Consider the following 20,101-nt stretch of genomic DNA (forward strand, 5'->3'; position numbering starts at 1 on the left):
CCACTTGTTCCCAACAATGAAGAAGTGGCTGGCAACGCAGCGCTTTGACGACGACACAGAGCTGCAGCAAGAAGTGACAAACTGGTTGAAGACACAGGCGGCAGAATTTTATGAGGAAGGCATTGTCAAGCTCATCCATTGATATGATAAGTGCCTAAATTTGAATGGCGACTATGTTGAAAAGTAGTATTTAAGTGTGGCTTTCATATGTATGTAATAAAAATTGTTTCCTATACTTTGTTAATTTTTAATTCCAAAACGTAATCTACTTTCCGAATAGCCCTCGTACATAACCGACTCAGTGATGCAATCATTGTTATTTATAAACAAAGTTCCACTGTTACTGAATAAAGTGATAAATGTATGATTTAGTTTATTTTGATTGGTTCCTTAGTGATAAAAGTTTTATATTTCTTGATCATTGTGTAAAATGAGTAATCATTTAGACAAAATAATGGCGCGCATGATAATTGATATGATGTCAGATTCTGAGCACGATTTGGAGGAGGATTATCGTATTTTAATGAAAATAAAATATCATCTGCGATTCAGTTAAAAGAATCTTGGGTCAAATTTATGATTCTGGATCGTAGGGTGAGTTTCTCAACGACAATGATCCTGATGCAGATTTTGAGGTTAGGCCTAATGATCAAGACGTGAATGATGCTGAGTATGATTATGATAGGCCTTCCATAAGTACTAACATGAATATTTTCTATCTTTTATGTTATTTTATATCAAAAACACATTTATAGAACATTAGGTGGTTGAAAAATAAAACGTTTATAAAAAGTTACAATTTTTCAAATTTTATTTTTTTCCATAATTTTGTTTAATTTATAATTTTATTCAAATAATTATTTTATCATAAAAAGGCACATTTTCTAAAACTGTGTGTTCCCCTATTTAATTTAATATATAATGTGTTAGGTTAAAACAATGTCTTCATAGTAGACTCTTGGAGCAATTGGAAATTCTTTAAATATTATTAAATATTAATAAAAACACTACTTTTCCAAATTGTTTATTATTTCGGGCGAGGCCTTTCAAAACCAAAGGTTTCATCTTCAGGCAACTCCACAAAAAAAGTAGTGTTTTTATTAATATTTAATAATATTTAATGTCTTCATAATTAAAAAAAAATTTTAAATCACACAAAATTGCCAGTATACTGAGTAAATTCATTGTTATAGGCTTAGGGTTCATTGTGTTAATTATAAAGCATAATAACAAAACAATTAAAATTTACTTATGTTTTCATTTTTTTATGAGTTTATGACAAGCTCCTGAATTAGTTGTCTAGGAGATGAGATAAAACTGCTTGTTACATTCAATTGTTATTATTAAAATAATTAAAACAGACTATTTACATTACATACTAGATTATTTACATTACATACTATGACCATTTATTTACTTTTTATATTTCACTTTTGTGTGGTCTTTGAGTATCTTTGATATCTAAATATCTGTCCAAGTATCTGTCTCTTTTGAAGTACACAAATTGTCTTGTTCCATGAGGTAGCGGAAGAATTAAAAACTCATTCAACAACTATAAACAGTTAAACGCTAAACATTTATAACAAGATACATAGAATATAAGCAGAACATTGATTGAAGTGATGAAAATTGAGCATACGGCAAAATGTAAGAAATGACATAACAAGCTATGTTATTAGCTGTGGTTTCAGTGTGCGAACATAACGAATCGAAACAGAATGATTGCTCATAAGGATGCAGGAGGACACAAAACTTGTGTTTCATAAGTAGACTGTTTTGACTGAATAATAAAACTGATCTTTAAAAGGTTGGTATTTTGAATTAAGATTTTTACAAAAAGTATATCATTCAATAAATAGGTATCACTGTTGAAAATTGACACTAAATATAAATAAAGAATGATAATAGGTTCTTTGTTAAAACATTTAAAATAAGCTATATGATACTTTTTTAATAGTAGTTAGTCTATAAAACCAATAGAACACAATGGGTACTAAATATAAAACAGCTGTATTACATCAAAAATGCAAAATTTAAAAAACCCTGAAAAATTAAGTATCTAGTCTAAAATAGTATTTCCTTTAAAAATTTTGTATAGGTTAAATTTTAAAAATGTAATTTGGTGTTGGGATATATTACTTTTACCAAGAGTGTATGTTCTTCCAGTCTGAGTAACGAGATTTACATTTGTGATTATGTCAACAATCTAATCTCACAGGTAGATCATTCTACTACCCTAGGTACTCACATGTGGATATCCGAGTATTCAGTCAAGAAGAATAATAATATCTAGGAAGAGTGAAGGTTCTCCCAGCCAGAGTACTCAGATTTACTTTTGTGATAATATCCACACCCTACAAGTAGAGGATATCAGATTTCAGACGCTACACTAAGAGGAAGGTGAAATGAGCTGAACTCAACATTCCTATTGAATCAACCCTTCCTACCATAGCTATGTTATGTGTATAAAACTTGGTTGCTCCACCGTGGCTTTGGATCATGGCATTTTGGCCACTTTTGGTAAATGGATCACCATCCTAGTCTGTAATAAGTTTTTAAACCCTGTATAACTTCCAAAAGCTCTAATTCAAATCTGTTATATTGATTAATTTTAAAATGTTTAAAAACTGCATCACAGACTGAAAAATCATAATAAAATTAAAAAATGTAATGCTCTTGCACCGATTGAAAACAAAAGTGTAAACGTAAAAAAAAGTTTATTTAGATACATATTTGAACTGCATCATTGTATAAAATTATTTAAATACACATTGCAACTGCATCTTTGTACAAAATTATATACATATTACAACTGCACCACTGTACAAAATTATATCACAAGTTGGACAGCCATGTCTTTGTAAAAGAATTCAATCAGCAACAGATCTGCTACTGGCTGCTGGCTCAGGTCAGAACTGAAACCTGTGAGCTACTGATGGGTCGATCAACACACGCACCTGGGAGGCCACCCAGCGCACTCCCAGCTTCTTGGGTGCAGAGGCCGCAACAATACGCAGCTTGTCTCCTGTAAGCAAACAAACCTGTAATATATCATTAAGGGACGAGAATGCCCAAGTTGCTATCTTATTTTGGAAAAAGAATAAAGCAAAAGTAAGAAGTAAAGCAAAAATTATAAGAAAGGTACATTAATAAATTTTAAAAATAAGCTATGTAAATTGTAAAACAAACTAATATAAATGCATCAACATATTTAAGTGGATATCTTTAAATGCATATGAATTCCTAGATTTGGTTACAATCATTCATAAATTACAGCAACGTTTTGAACTAATTAAAAAATAGTTTTACAGCGCTTTTAAACAAAATTCTATAGCAGTGTCAGTTTTGGTCTATGTTATACAATAACCGAGATAAAATCTTTTTCATAAATAGGAATGACAGTAAGCAAATAGAGTAGCAATTGCAGTGTCTACAAGAACTTTTTGATGTTTCAACATGGACGCAATAGAAGGAGATGCAATTAAAATAAGGCCATACACAGAGATGTCTGTGTGCAATCAAATGTGAGTAGGGCACAGGAAGAATTACTGGTAGAAATAATATCAATATAGCAGCATGTTCCCTCCAATTCCAAAATATTTCCTTTGGTTTGATATACTTTATGCTCCAGTATTGTTGAAAACTGCTTCTACCAGCTGAACTGACTCCTGCTGCTTATGCCAGTTGAGTGCATAAAGGAATGACAATATTGTCCTCTTAAATTCCAATAAACAAATCTAAAGCAAATAACACACTAAAAATGGGACTAATTGAAATTTTGTAACAAGAAAATTGTTAATTTCTATTCAGCATATGGCACAATAAATATAGGGCATGTAAAACTTCTTTTAAAACTGAAATATTTCACTGTATTCCGTAACTGTGCACCCCTGTGCCGTCTTTCACCGCCCCCACCCCCTCCATACCTACCCCATCCCTTACCATGACATCTACTAGCCAGCCCAATACAATAATAGACATACGTTAATTTACACCTCACACATAATGGTCCAAGGTGTGATTTAACATAAGTGTAGCATATTTTTACTGTACTTTGTTGTTTTATCTACAATGAAAATATATAATAACATTTGCAAATATTTCAACGTTAGTTGTAAAGTTTGCATAATAAAATATGGAAACAACTCAGAATTTTTTTTAATTAGGCTTGTTTATTTTTCCCTAAGATTATATACAACAATAACTACAGTAAAAAATAGAAAAAAACCTAATGGATTTAAAAAGTTTCTCTTATGATTAAAAAAATGATCTTTAGCTTATTTAAATAAGGTTTTCTTTTAGCTTGCCTATGGGTGAAATCTTCAATCATTTCATCAAAACAAACTGTTTGTTGATTCCAATGCAAAGCACTGCCGCACAAACAGGTTGAATGTAAAAAATTTAAATATTTGGAAAAGGTTTCTTAACTAGTAATTATTTTTAAACCTGCCATCGCTGGTCCAAAGCTCTTATGAGAAATGGTCAAATATAATTTTAAAAAGTGATTACACCTTCTTCCAGTCCTGGTCGCAAATGAACCATGCACGAACATAGCAGCATCGCACTCGTCAGTCTGACAGTTTGTGTGTTTGTGAGTAGGTGCCCATCGAGGCATATTACAAAAATCTGTTGAATTAAATCAATGTTATAAATTAAAGTTTTGGATAGAGGTTTACAAAAATACATGCCCAAGATTACTAAGAGCTTCATATCACGACCAATACTAAACTTATTGAACTGCCCTACAGTGAGGCAAGCTGACCTAAAAAGCTGGCATTGAATGAAAAAATTAAAGTCTATTTAACATTTTCTCATTAGGCTATTTTCTATTTTCCACATTCTATAGCATAATATAAATAACTGTTTCAGTAAATCTTTATAGATCTATAATTATGCGTTTTGGTGAATAGAGCAATGTTACCCCCTCCCCAAAATAGAGGTTGGAGGTACAGTAGACTTGGTAATTCAAGGTATACATGACCGAGCCTACCTCCAATTATATATAACTCGATATTACACAAAGCATTGTAAGAAAACAGGTTGTTAATTAAAACCACTGGTTGTTGTAGCTTAAGTAATGAATGATTACATTTTATTAAAGCAAAATTAAAGTATAAAAGATAAAAGACAATCTAATTTTAAGTACGGTAGACAAGTTTTAGTTTAAATAACTGCTAATAGTTTTATGTTACAACGCTTGCAAGCAGTGATATCCTGCCAACATTGAAGTAATATAGTGCCGGCTGCAGTTGCTTCTGTTTGCTGTTCTACATAGCGTAAAGCTGTGTCTAGCGCCGTGTAACCTTCAGTGTGAGCCATTGCCGGTACAATTGCACAATTTCTTTCTCACAAGTCAGTCACATAACGAACTATGCGCCCTACTGAACAGCCTGCCCAATCCTCACAATTCTTACACAGTGTTTACAAGTATTATTTATCACTATATTTTTTTCTTTTACCACAGAGTACATCAAACTACCGAGACTCTATTGCAGTTAAAAATGTCTAAAGTACACCCCTATATAAATTTGTCTTAATAATACAAGAAAAGTAACACTTGAAAAAATTAGTTTCATACCATACTAAACAAAATGGTGGCATTTTTCTTAACAATACATAACAAAATCGTATTTTAAAAATGTATATACTTATTTTTATCAGTTATATGTATAACTAAACTAACTTTCACACTAATTTTAGGCACACTACTATTCTACATAAAGCGTTAAAGAAACTATCCCAACTAACATTATTAATGTAAAAGTGAGTTTGTTTGTTTGTTACACTTTCATGTGTATTATTCAACTGATTGAACTGAAATTTTACATGGACTTTCTTAGGATCCCTGGTTAACATATAACTAGGGATTCTTATTCTTATTTTAAACATCCCTCCAGGCTACTCACCACTGGTCTCTAAAGTTGTGAAAAATCCTATCTTGGTTTCTAAAGTTGTATTACAGTGAACATAATATATTATTAATTTAAAGAACCTGTTAAATCTAATCATCTGTTCTGTGAAACATTATTTTATGACAGCGCAACTAAACACTATTTTCATTTTTTTAATTTAAAGTGGGAAAGCATAAGATAAGCTTGGCAGTAACAACTCTTCTTATTTTAACCTTTTTTGCAAACTGAAGTAGGCTTCTCAGATCGGTGTATGTATGAAATGAAATTATTTATTCCCGCATTTTTTTACAATAAAAAGAACAAAAACTCTTTCTATGTAATATGCCTGTGTATGTATTTTCTTGATTGTGGCAAGAAGGCAAACTCAATATTGGCGTTAGAAATATAAATCACTCGAACCAAAAGTGCTTATATACATGCAAAGCCTACTAAATTGAGTGCTAAGGTAAGCTCATTCTACCAGATGTTTATTGCATTACTTTGTAAATGACAAAACTCCAAATCCAGGTGAGGGCATCCTCACATATTATAGTGGAAATGTCAAGAAACACAAAACAGAGGAAACAACGTGTGTATCTTTCGGCCTCCTATTTGCTGAACGGTAGGAGATTATGCCTTTCACCCACCATGGGTTAAAATCAAGTAATGATGATAGGTTTTTATAGTAATATTAAAAGCATGTATTTTTTTTAGGTAAGCACACTTTTGGGAATCAGTCTGTGTACTGCACATGCATACTCACAGTCTGTATCTATTGGCAAGCCACAGATGCCATAACAGCAACAATAAATTGTGTTCATCTGTTTTTTAGTATCTGATATGCCTCCATTGATTGAGAATCCCACTGACTATGAAATATGCAGTTGATATTTATTTTCACACTGCTAAAGCCGTGACAGCAGCCACAATTCACAGTCAGATTTGTGAAGAGTACGGACTGAACATTATGAGTGACGAAATATTACACAACTGGATCAGAGCTTTCAAAGATGGCCGAAAAAATGTTTATGACAAGGAATGAAATAGGTGACCCTCAATGATTACTGATGATTTGGTGCAGAAAGTGAAATAAAAAATGAAAATATGCAGACACTTCACAGTTTTTTTGTTATCAGAGGAGTTTCTTCAAGTTTCAAGAATTATTTCCTATTATATAGTTACAAACATTAAAAATATTAGAAAAGGGATCGTTTAGCTGCATGAAAAAGGCTGTCTACATACTTCAAAACAAACTTAAGATCTCATCACTAAATTTAATCACCCTCCTTACAGTCCCATAATAGTGCCCAGTGATTAACATGTTTTTGTAACTGCAGAATTCTCTTAGAGCAGTGCCATAATGACTTTAGCATCAAAACTACTGTGTTGCAGTGTCTGTTAAATCACGTAGCAAACTTTTATGAAAATGGTATACAAAAACTCGTTATTCAATATAAATGCCTTAATATTGGGGGCATTATATAGAAAAGTAGTTAAGAGTGTAGACTTCCAAGTTAAAATAAAAAAACTATTACAAAAAGTTATTTTTCATACAACATAACGGCTCTTACTTGAAAAAAAAACATGCCTTGTATATCAAGTTTTAAGAACATTTTAATGACAATGAAAACACAAATGTTTAAAAATATCCTCTTTTAGTGATATGAAACAATTTGAAATGTCAACATACCTTCCTTAAAAACGGTCGTGAGATCTTCATTAGCCAAGTTACGATCAAAAAGCAGAACGTGGCTGCGATGGAACATTACACTCTCCCACACGTTCTTCTTGATGGCCCCAAGAGCCAAGCCGTACTCAGCATTAATAATTTTCATTACTTGTCCCTCGCCGCGGAGAAACAGTAAGTGGGGGTTTGAAGTAATCTGTATATCAAAATGTATTTTAAAGTTAAACTACAAGTTATTACGATCATGCCTATATTCATCCTGTGATAAGTAAAATGACATTGCTCTGCTCCAATGAATCCATGTTGTTTCCCATGGGCAAAAAGGGAAATGAATGAATTTCATTCAAGCATATCAACATAATAATTAATGTTACGTTACAGTACTGATATTATTTAGTCTAAAAATACAACATGTAAATAACAAATCTCAGTAGAGCCCTGTCTGATTTGATCTGTCAAACAAATGATGAGTATGATAAAAATATGTACATCACGAATCTCCTTGGAGGTATTGGCATACTTGCAGAATTTGCTTTTATTATATTAACTGAGTAAAACTTGGGACTTAATTTTAAGAAAATAAAAAAAAATGTTTATCTTTATAATGTATTGTACATAGTAATAATTTATTTTTTTAAGTTTTTAATGATTATATAGCAAAAATTAAAATCTGGATATCAGTATTATGTATAAAAAGTTTTCCCTTCAAGTATCATCAATAAAACTTCATTACCAAAGATCAAATTGTATATCAATTGAAAGGTCTTAGTAACATAAAAACAATAAAAGAATTACGGTAAAACATTAGCAGTCATTTAATCTTTTTTGACATAGTAAAAAGCAAATTCATACATAGTTACAAAACATTTGAGACACAGTAACAGATAGACAAATATATAAAATTAAAAAAGTACATACAGATAACAATAAGGAAATAAGATAACAAATTAATTAAGACTGAATTATATGAATTCAAGAGAAGCAAGATATAAAGATAAGATACATACACTTTCACTATATTATCAATGTAGTGAATATTCATTCAAATATCAATTCACTAAATCACTACCACGGGTGAATTGATAGTAAATTCAAGAAAGTATTACTTTCAAAACTGGAATGTAGAGGAAATAAAAAGAGAAAGAAATTAATTTACCAGCTTAATCTCCGTGAGCTGAGGGAGTTGGGCGGCCTTTGAGTTCCGTACATTGCGCGCATCATCGTATTCCATGACAGGCTTCCAGCCCTTCCAAACAACGGTGGCAAACCAACAGCAGTTTCCATCATTGTCTGCAGGGTCACAAGGCACAGCGTCGAACAAGAGTGACCGGCCCTCCTCAAACCCTGGCAGCTGAGGCAAGTTAACCTTGGCTGAAACTCGTTTGCCTGCCACAAACACCTTGCTAGCGAGAAACAACACGTTCTCATCCCGACCTACAAACCAACCACATCATTCAGGATGAAATACACAAGGCAACACACTTGGAACATTATTGTCTGCAGGGTCACAAGGCACAGTGTCAAACAAGAGAGACCGCCCCTCCTCAAACCCTAGCTGCTAAAGCGAATTGGCTTAAAGTCGCTTGCCTGCCACAGACACCTTGCTAGAGAGAAACAACACGTTATTGTCCCGAATTACATCACACCGGTTATGTAAAACATAACAAACAAACAAAAAAAAAATTAAAACAATATCAATATAACAAAAATAACATAAAACAATACACTTCCACTTTGTGTACAGTCCAAATCCATTTTGTTTCATTAAATTGTTTCCTAATATCTAAATTCAAATCTGGGAAACAAATAATAAATTATAACAAGAATAAAATTATGTGTAGAATCTGATGGGATAATGCAGCTAAATATTTTCAAAATATTTTTTATAATAATTGAAATTTTTTAAACATGCTAATATCTGAATTTAATAAATTGTAAAGCCTTGTCATAAATTAAAAGGAGATGAAAATAAGAGATCAAGTTTGAGAATATGTTACCTTAAAAATAACCTACATGATCTGTAAAGAAATTGGTGTATACAAATATTGTTTCTAAAAGGAAAAAAATCATAAACTTCACTCCTTGATAATTTCAACAGAAAAATTAGGTAACTAACTTTTCTCATATCCTCAAGACTATCTATTTCAAAAATTTAAGTAATTCCCTATCTAAAATAAGCAACTTGACTAGACTGGAAATTATGTGGCCATTATAAAAATAATCTATTAATAAATAAGAACATACTACCAGCAATGTAAATTACTTCAATACACTTCACAAATTCATAATGGAACTGTACTCAGAATTAATTGTTCTAATAATATATTTTTTAGGTTTAGTTTTCCAATAAATTCTTAAAGAGTTAATACACGGTTTATGATTATGTTCAAAGTACATTGGTGCAAAATACAAGGTAAAATGCACACAAAACTTCGGGCCAGCGTGGGAGACTTTAATTTAGCTCGCAAAGGACAACATCCTAGTCCAGAAACAACTTCCTATGGACCAATGTTAACCATTACAAAACACTATTGAATAGTGGAGATTCAAACCTTCACGTCAACTCATTCAACACTTATCGAACATAGAGGCAGAAAGAATTATTGGATTTCACCCATCGGCAATTGGTGGGAGAGGCTTTGCTAAACGCTTAGCCAATATTTAAAATTACAACAAATCTAACATTCTAAAGAAAGATACCACTCTAGATGTTTTAGCAGCTGTTTTATATTTCATAATAATGGACTACAAACCATCAACACAGTAAGATAATATTCCTTGACGACGAGCAATTTGTACTATCTGTCCAGTACAGTTGTATAAGCCACTTAAAATCGTTTCATTTTCTTTTAGATCCAGGTCTCTTGCATCTTGCTTCCAAGCACAGGTTATATACCATCGGCATCTATGAAAGAACATCAACAGAAAGATGAATCAAATTTTTAATTGTAAACCACTGACAAATATTTAACAGTGGAATAGAATTATTAATAAAATAAATATTAATAATTGATAGTACGTAATTATCTTAGGTAGATATTTTAAATAGAACTTAGAATGTAAATTGAGGTAATGTGTGGAGAAGAATCAGTTTAACACCACTTTAGATATACGAGGGCTATCTAGCAAGTAGATTACGTTTTAATATAAACAAAAAACAAAGTACACGAAAAAAATTGTATTATATAGATTTGAAAGTGACACTTAAATACTATTTTTCACAACACAATCACCATAAAATGTATGCACTTATCATAGCGGTGAACTAGTTTTGAAATTCCAGCGTTATAAAATTCTGCCACCTGTGACATCAACCAGGTAAGTTACACGCTCACGCAGTTCCATGTTGTCATCAAAGCGCTGCGTCACCATTCATGTGTTATAACCAAGTCTCGTCTCCTGTAATGATTCGATCGAGCAGCAAGTCACCATCTTTTTCATAAATGCCAAAAAATTTCAATTAATATTTTTGGTAGGCTACCAATTTTGCAAAAAATGTATGGTAACCTAACTTCTGCATAAATTTCTTGCAACAAAATCCTTGAAATGTGGGGAAAACTAAGTGAGAGTTCTGTTATTGTGCATCAGCAGTCTTCTTTAATCATTCATCTACTTTCGGTCACAATGCTTGGCCGCCCACTTCGTTCGTCACCATGCACATTATTTCGCCCATTTTTAAACCTAATGCTTGGCACCACTGACGCACTTCACCTTCAGTAATCACAACGTTCCCATAAACTTCACAGAGTTGGCGATAAATCTCAATTGGTTTATTGTGCTTGGCCAACAAAAACCGTATTACCGACAGCACTTCAAAACTGTTCAATTATGTCACGCATTTTAAATTGCTATGTATCTGTTTGGCTAGTTTTCAAGTCTTTACATCTCTTTTGAAAAATCAAATTCTAAATAAAAGTTTATTCTGTAATTTTATTTAATAGTGTCCGAGATAGAGCATTAAGGAATAGTCATAAACTACGATATCATCACAGTACAGCACACATAATTTTAAGACTTTAGCCGGTGGGATGGTTAATATTCTAATTTTACTTTCAGTAACAATAAAATTTTACACTACTGATTTTAATTGTAAAAGATTTTGTATCTACTCTGCGCAAACAAACAGTTTGAATAATATAAATAAAAACTGGCAAACAAATTAACAAAGAAATAGTATAGAGATCCAGGATGTCGATTTATAGCGAAAAGAACACTGAATGTGTCAGCTTCTATAACATGTTGAGCATATTTATCGTGGCAACTGAGAAGTGCTCCAAGACATATTCAAAATTCTTTTGCTATCGCTAAACCCCAAATATGGTCGTTTCCATTTAATTTAATGGTTTGTGTTTTTAAACTCAGTCACTTCATTCAGAATGCAGCAACAATTGTGATTTTTTAATAGTAGGTACTACCTCAAGGAATATTTATTGTTTATCGCCATCAGCAAAGGCAAGGTAGCCATCTGGCAATGGCCGAAAGCAATAGTGCCAATCCAATTCTCAATGAACTACTGGTATTGTCTGGAGGTCACTATTTTTGGAACAGCTTTACTTACTTAGAACCTAAAAAACTCCATTATTAGAGAGAACAGACTTTATTTGATTTAATGTAATATTTACGTCATTATGACCATTGGTTTTTGTTTTCTGCCTCTCAGAAATAAGCGATGTCGGCGAGAAAGAGGCTACTTCTACTATCTATCTACTTGTTATTACGCAATATAAGTAGGTTATCATAAATATGTTAATAACAGTACCAAAGTTTTAAATATAACCTTTATGAGTGCTCATGTGATCTAAGCTTGAATGTGCCTCAAGAGATGTTTCCTTTTATCACCAGAAGTGAGGAGTGGCACACTAATGTCAGATCACATTGGACAAAGTCGGAAAAGTGCCGATAAGAAATGCCCCTGACCACACTTCCGATGTGAAAAGAAAAACATCACTCGAGATAGTACCTAAATTCAAGATCAGATCAAGTGAGGCTTGTACATATTAACCCTGGAACTGGCAATCAACATTATAATGTTGTTCTGACACACACCTCTTTTGACAGTTCATGTAGTACATAAATCAACATTATCACCATTATTTATATACCACCTGAAACAGAATAATTGCTGTTTTAGCAATAATGATGATACCACAGTGTCATCATAAACTTGCCAGAACAAGCGTCTTCATCTAGCCATTTTGAAGAACGTGTCTATCTGTTTTGGTCTTTAGATTTGGTGACAAAAGAATCTTTTTAAATCGATTTGTAATATTTTTGTTAGTAATTTCATAATTGTATATTTGATATGTTGTAATTAGTAAGCCTAGTTCTATCTAGGCTATTGTGCAGTACAGTGATAGTGTTTGGGAGCTACAATATTACTGATATATCATGAGTATGGTTTATTATGTTGATTTATAGATTGTTATACCTTTGCTTAGGCTCTTATTTCAATAATGTTCTAAAATTTTGCTGATTTTTTTACATTAGATAACTTGTTGACTTGTCAGACTTAAACAACATAGGCCTTGACAGAGCCACGTAGGTTTCTCTTTAAATGCTTTCCTAACCCCATTAAACTAAGCTAATATTTCACCAAAAGTTCAAAACTGGTATTAATTTATTGTAAAATCAGTGAAATATTTCCAATCAAAGTTTATATAACAGATTTTTGATTTTTCGAAATCTGTCGCTCTCACCACTTTATGCACCTACGAGCCTAAATTTGTAGGATACCATTGCATCCAATCTTCTGGTATATTTTGGAAACATCTAGTGTAAAAATTATATTTGTTGTTAACTTGTTTTTAAATTATTATGCCCATTGTAACAAATTTAGGTATTTCCCACCATTTTTCAAAAACACAAAATTTCTCTGTCTAGTCATACTTTTGAAGGTATATGCATATAATGTTTTGACACCATTAATATCTCCACATTCTTCTGAAAAAATAATATATTACACATAAAGATTTATAGTCAAATGTATTTTTACAGTTTTTAAATTATGGGTACAAAACACTCAAAAGTGGCCTGCCATCTGAAAAAAAAAATGACCACCAGATCCAGGGTTAACAGTAACTTTACAAATTTATAATACATAAGCATGTATTTAACTACTTATTCTAATAACAAATAGTAAATAGGACAGAGTGGCCTCCTTCTCGCCGACATCGCTTCCTTTTGGGAGGTAGAAAACAAGAACCGATCGTCATCACACACACAAAGATGTAAAACAAGAAAAGGTAATTGTGAAGTTAACGGTCAAGTAGCCAAAGATAAGTTTTGCGTTAACCTATTGTTTTTGTCCTGAACAAAATAATAAAAGATTTCAAGGCGGCACAAATAACAAATAACGAAGCTATAAAACATATAAGGTGGAACTAATATTCTGGTGAGGAGTAATATTTCATTGTTCTTTGGACATCACATAGTCTAGTTATGATCATAAGTCAACCTGGTATTGGTTGCTGCTAACATCAGCCTAACAGCTTTGGCATTTTCAGCCATTTTAAGATATGTAAAATAACAATAATACTGAAATAAGGGAAATTTGAAAAAATAAGACGTTTTTGTTAATTTAGACCTTTGAGTAATAAAAGTGAATTGTCTGACACTAATGCATCTGGCGATCAGCGCGGACTATGGCAGTACCTTTGGTGCTATCCTACCCTGATGGCAAAATTATTTTTTTGAATAAAGCGTTTTTGAACTTGAACACACACACACACAATGCTGTGAGAACTATATACAATGTAAAACGCATGGACAGAATGAGCTACCTTTTTAGAGAAAAGAATATATTAAAATTTGAGCAACTGCATAAGTATTCAGTAATCTTGTATATTACTAAATTTATATACCAATTTGATCTTAGAGAAATTAATAGAGTCACTAGAGCTAGCCAACAAATAGTTTTAAGAGCCCTTTTCTTGACTAAAGAATCAAGTAGACACCAATTTTGTTATTTGGGTCCCAGAATATATAATAACTTCCTGCTAGAATATGGCGATAGAATTATGTTTGAAAAGAAACCCAAGGTGAAGATGAAAACACTTAATATTTAAAACGTATGCTAGTTGAATAAGCGTAAAGTATTGATTAATTATTATCTGGATCCAAATTGCTTTTGTGATATGGTGCTTGTCTATTTATTTTTTCTTGTTATGCTTGTATTTGTTATATTTTGTATATTTTATTTTTATATATTTGTTATAGTTGTATGAAACAAGTAATTGTATTAAGCATATAGACTGCTTAGCCTGTACCGCTTGTGCCTCACAGTAGTAAACAATCTTAGTATGTGGTATTATAGTAATTGAACTTGATATTTGCATTTAAAACATAAGAAAAGCTCTAAAACCAACTGTACTCCCGCACGCACATGTTGCACATTGGGAGAAAATTGTTTAGTTGTATTATTTAAAATTTATTCAATAAATTATAAATAATAAACAGTTTTTGAACTTGAAATTGAGCAAACAGTTAAAATAAACAATACGTACAGCGAGTTATTGCATATTAGGTACGGTGTTACGCAAGGTGGGATGGCAGGTCCTGTTACTGTTTTTGATCTATATCAATGATTTATTGAGTAATAATATAATAACGTCTTTATTTAGCAAGCGTTCTTCAAAGTAAGACTCTGATTTACAAAGACAACTTTTCTCATAACTTACAGGTAATTATTACATAAATTACAGGTAATAATAGTTATTCTAGAATGATATAAAATTACATAATTATTCTAACTTATAAAATTATATAAAAATCTCTTTAACATGATTTCTAAATGTACTATAACTAAGGGTCTTTAAAGGAGGGGGCAAAGCATTATATATTTCCGGTCCAAAGTAGCTAAAACCTTTCTTGCCAATTTCTAGGCGGACCCTAGGCAAATGAAGTAGGCTGTCCTGCCGAGTACTGCGAGAATTTATTTCATGCCTGAAAATAAGTTTTTTTCCTGAGATATTTAGGTTTGCCAGTCTGAAGAACCCTGTGGATTAGTTGGGCAGTCTGTAAGTCACAGCAATTTCCAATTGATAGTACCTTAGAGCTTAATCTAAATTCACTGATATAGTGGGAAAAATTATTGAGCGACAATTTCTAGCTTAGAAGACACAGGCAGTACTTTCACACATCTATAAAGGGTTTTCAGTTTGGTCACAACGCTGTTACATATAGATTTTACATGGTTCGCAAATCAAGATTGGAATCCAAAGTAACTCCAAGGATTTTTTAGAGAACTGTTCATAACTAAAGGTTTGCCATCCAAAGTGACTAACTGACTAATGCAACCATGTGGTTGACAGTTCAGAGATGAACCCACCTGCAAAACAGCACATTTGTCCGAGTTAAGCAGAAACCCATGATCATCCTGACCACGACTTTACCCTATCCAAATCTGAATTAATCTTCCCTACAGCCTCTGCTCTCTCCAAAGGGATTTGTAAGACAATAATAGCTGTGAGTCATCTGCATAACAATGAAGAGAGCAGAACTCCAGCTGGTCTTTTCAAGTCTGCAGTATATACGAGAAAGAGTATTGGCCCCAGGCAACTACCTTGCGGGACACCAACAAAACGGGGGGCAACGCAGGAGACAGCCGACCATCAACTTTTGTTCGCTGGGTTCTCCCCAATAAATACGACGAGAACCATCGGACTGAATTTTCGTCAAAATGATAGAATTTAAGCTTAGCTAATAACAAATCGAAATTAACCGAATCGAAAGCTTGCGAAAAAGTCTAATCCCGTAATCAAGCTCTGAAAACCCCTATCCCTAGCAGAAAGCAGGTCATCAGTGACATTGAGAAGAGCGGAGCAGGTGCTAAAACCCTGTCTAAAACCTGATTGTGCTTCAAGCAGTAAATCCTCAGATTCCAAGTAGCTGACCATCTGCTCTGACACAACCCTCTCCAGTATTTTAGAGACCGACCGGGAGGATCGATATTGGTCGAAACTGAGAAATCGAAGTAGGATTGTTAGTTTTCGGAAGAGGGATCACTACACTCTCCTTCCAGCAGGAAGGAAATTTCCCAGTAGTTAGAGATACATTGATTAGATGGGTGATTGCTCCAATACAAAAAGGGCTTAAGCCTCTGACCATAGCAATGGATATTCCGTCCACGCCAAAAGCAGTACTTAAAATGTTGTTCATAAGCTCCCTCACCTTTTGCTCAGAACACGCGCATAAAGGTGAAAGGGGAATTTACACCTGCAACACATATTTTGGCTAAAGAAACTCAGTTTGTCCATGCTTATGTTTCTTCCACAACCCATGGTTGAAAAATAGTCATTCAGCTCTTTAGGTGAAAATTGATGAGGTTTTTCTTCATTTGGCATTCAGAATCCACCAGCCCGCAACGTAGCCCAAAATTTCTTTGTGTTTTTTATGTTTAAATTATCAGCGAAATACTTCTTTTTCGCCAATCTTACAGCCACATTGAGTGCGTTACGAGCCTTACAGTATTCGAGTCTCAATTCCTTGGGTTTTCAGGAAAGATAGACATTTTTACACCTATTCTTCTTTTGTGTAAGGTCAATCAGGTTGGAGTCCCCTCCAAGGAGCTTTTTTCCTGGTTATTCTCTTTCGCACCATAGGGGCACACACGTCAAAGATTTGAATAATATTTGAAGTTAAATTATTAGTGATGTCATCCACGTCTTCCAGGGTTATTATGTCTTCCCAACAAAAACTAGAGGCAATCTCAATAAACTTCTCATAATCAAAATCTCTAAAATTGCGATATGAAATGAACTTAGCCTTGGATTTCAGTTTCTCACATAACACGTCACAGTATATCAGCTTGTGGTCGGTGATACGTTTACCATTGTGCTCCAAGATATTGGAGGTGTCGACTATTCCTACATCTGGATTAAAATTCTTATCTACAATTATGACGTCAATAAGAGACAATGTACTCTCAGTGATGCGAGTGGGTTCCCTAACTGCAAGCGGCCCGCCTGCCCGGCCATTGGTGGTGGTTCGGAAGTCACCTTTAAGCCGTTGGTCCCCAGGTTAAGTGTTAGAGAGGGCTTCTTAGCCCTAACTTCGCCTGTAAAATGAGACATTCTTTACTTTTTTTTTAACTATTTGGACAAGACCCAAAGATTGAATAATTTTTCTCGAGGTATTTCACATCTGCTCTTCTCCTGTCCAGGAAATTCACATTCAAGTCACCCAACAAAATCACTGAGTCTACCTCGGGTGGACATGTCAATAAACAAAGCATGAATCAAACGAACTTATGCAAGAATATGGCGCAGCTGGTGGTCTATATGCAATACAGACACATAGCTTCTGACCCTTCAGACCAAACCAATCCAGAGACCCCCAACAAGACAAATTGAAAATCATCAACAACCGAACACAACTCTGCAAAACCTGTGTTAAAGCGATCTAAAATTTACATGCGCTACTCCATTCCATTAAATTCTTCCATATTTGCTTATGCAGACAATACTGCTACTGTGTGTGTTCAGCTGTGAACCGCTATGCTAAAATAACTAGAGGTCTACAGGTTATTTCAAATTGGTTAATATTAAACAGGCTTTTTGATATATAATTCAAAATCTAAGTGTATTTTGCTCTCTGGTTCTTCAAGTAATGTAGATAATCTCACGCTAGAAATTTCAATTGGTCTGTCACAATCATCAATGCTTATATGAATGTACATGTGAAAATATTGGATTTGTTTGAACTCAGTTAAGTATTTAGGCGTTTTTATTGATATAGTAAGTTAAAGTGGAATAAACATGTGGAAGTACTTGGAATCAAAAGCAATTATGCTTTATATTATACAAGGAACTTTTTAAGGAAGGAGCATTTAAATTCTCTTTACATATCTTGGTTCGAAAGTACAGGTCGTTATGGCATCATTCATTATGGGGGGGGACTTACCCTACAGTATTAAAATCAATTATTGTAATGATACAAAGGTTTGCAATAAGAACTATCCATCTTATTAAAAAATCAGAGAGTATGTCTAATTTATTTTTGCAGAATAATTATCTTACAATTAATCATCAGTTGTATTTGTTGACTGGTTTGTTTGCATACATAGCATACTGGTTTTTTTGGCAGATATAGCTTAAAACAATATAATGCTCCCTACGCAAACTTCGCAATTCATTACTATTTCAACACCCAATTTCAGATAAGATTTTTGTAGAAGACAGTTTTTTGTTTAGTTGGAAAAGAAAATTTCAACAAGATTATTGTACACTTTGGTAACAACATTTTTAAATGAGGGGGAAACCTCGTTTTTAAAATTAAAGTTAAGAGCGCAATTCTCAAAAACAAAATTAATATCTAATAATGGTATTAGTCTGCATCTCAAAAGCATAGTTTATATATTTTGTGTATTTACAAATTTTAATAATATTAGTAAATTGTTTTAAACTTTTGTTTACATTAAAAATATATTTTATCAAATGTTAATTATAATTAAATAAATAATAAATAAAAATGTCTTTTTATTAGAGCCTTTCTAAGTATACAAACTTCTTTACAGAACAACTTAAGTCAATTCTACAACATACGCAAAATACTATAATTTAAATTAAGTTAACATTAAATACTACATACAAATAAATCATTGAACCATTATTAAATGGCTACTTACAGGAACAAAATCTACTCACATAATTTAGTTTTAATACTTTCCTTAAATGAAGCTAAGTTGACTAGACTTTTGAGGCAATCGGGAAGGCCGTTGTACAATTTTGGTCCGAAATAGGAGAAACTCTTCCTTCCGATCTCTAAATGTACTCTAGGAAGATGAAGACTTCCTCCGTGACGAGAGACCCTTTGTGACACTTGATCCCGATACAGTAGTCTCTCCTTAAGGTACTGGGGTTCCTCAAGGTTAGGATCTTGTGGACCATACAAGTAGTCAGTACTCCACAGACCGCTTCCATCGGCATTAAGTTTCGCAGCATCACGATGGGAGGATACATGATCAAATTTTGCGGAGAGAGAACACAAAACGCACAGCTGAGTTTTGAACTCGCTGTATTCTGGCGATGTCCCCTTTTGAAATACTGTTCCCATAAGCCGGATAGCAGTAGTAGAAATACTGACAAAACCAAAGACTGAACTATCTGCAATTTTTGCAGACTCAGGGAGTAAAGATCTAAACCTGAGACCCCGCAGACGCCCTAGGGCGCGTTGAGTAGCATGCGTGACATGATCGAGAACGAGAGCTCACTGTCAAGTACGACGCCCAGTGTTTTCACCTTGTTGCAGACTTGCAAACTCACGCCCCCGAGCACAACACCCACACCCCTCACTCTCAGGGTCTCTACAAGATCACGTGGTGCTATGTGCAACACACTACACTTGTCTATGTTCAGCCTCAAAACCATTTGAAGACGACCAGGCGAAAATCGCCTTGAGGTCAGCATTGATCCGAAACAGAGCATCCTCGGCAAAGGAAGCATCATAAGACAAGTGCAGCTGGCAGTCATCGGCGTACAGGTGCACGTCGCAGTTCTGCACAGACGTCAGAAGTGTACAGATTGAA

At 33.5% G+C, this 20,101-nt stretch overlaps 1 protein-coding gene across 1 annotated transcript in view; it reads right to left on the reverse strand.

Annotated features, from left to right (window-relative positions):
* Positions 1–2,700: 2,700 nt before the first annotated feature.
* LOC124353983 overlaps positions 2,701–20,101 on the reverse strand; it is a 35,768-nt gene continuing 18,367 nt past the window's right edge. The window contains exons 2-5 of the mRNA XM_046804085.1: positions 10,332–10,483; positions 8,735–9,012; positions 7,582–7,774; positions 2,701–3,025 (exon numbers count right to left, since the gene is read on the reverse strand). Coding sequence (XP_046660041.1) covers positions 2,910–3,025; positions 7,582–7,774; positions 8,735–9,012; positions 10,332–10,483 — 739 coding nt within the window. The 3' untranslated portion in view covers positions 2,701–2,909. The remainder of the gene's footprint in view (positions 3,026–7,581; positions 7,775–8,734; positions 9,013–10,331; positions 10,484–20,101) is intronic.

Source organism: Homalodisca vitripennis, chromosome 2 (genome assembly GCF_021130785.1).
Source record: "Homalodisca vitripennis isolate AUS2020 chromosome 2, UT_GWSS_2.1, whole genome shotgun sequence".
In the NCBI taxonomy this organism is placed as follows: Eukaryota; Metazoa; Arthropoda; class Insecta; order Hemiptera; family Cicadellidae; genus Homalodisca; species Homalodisca vitripennis.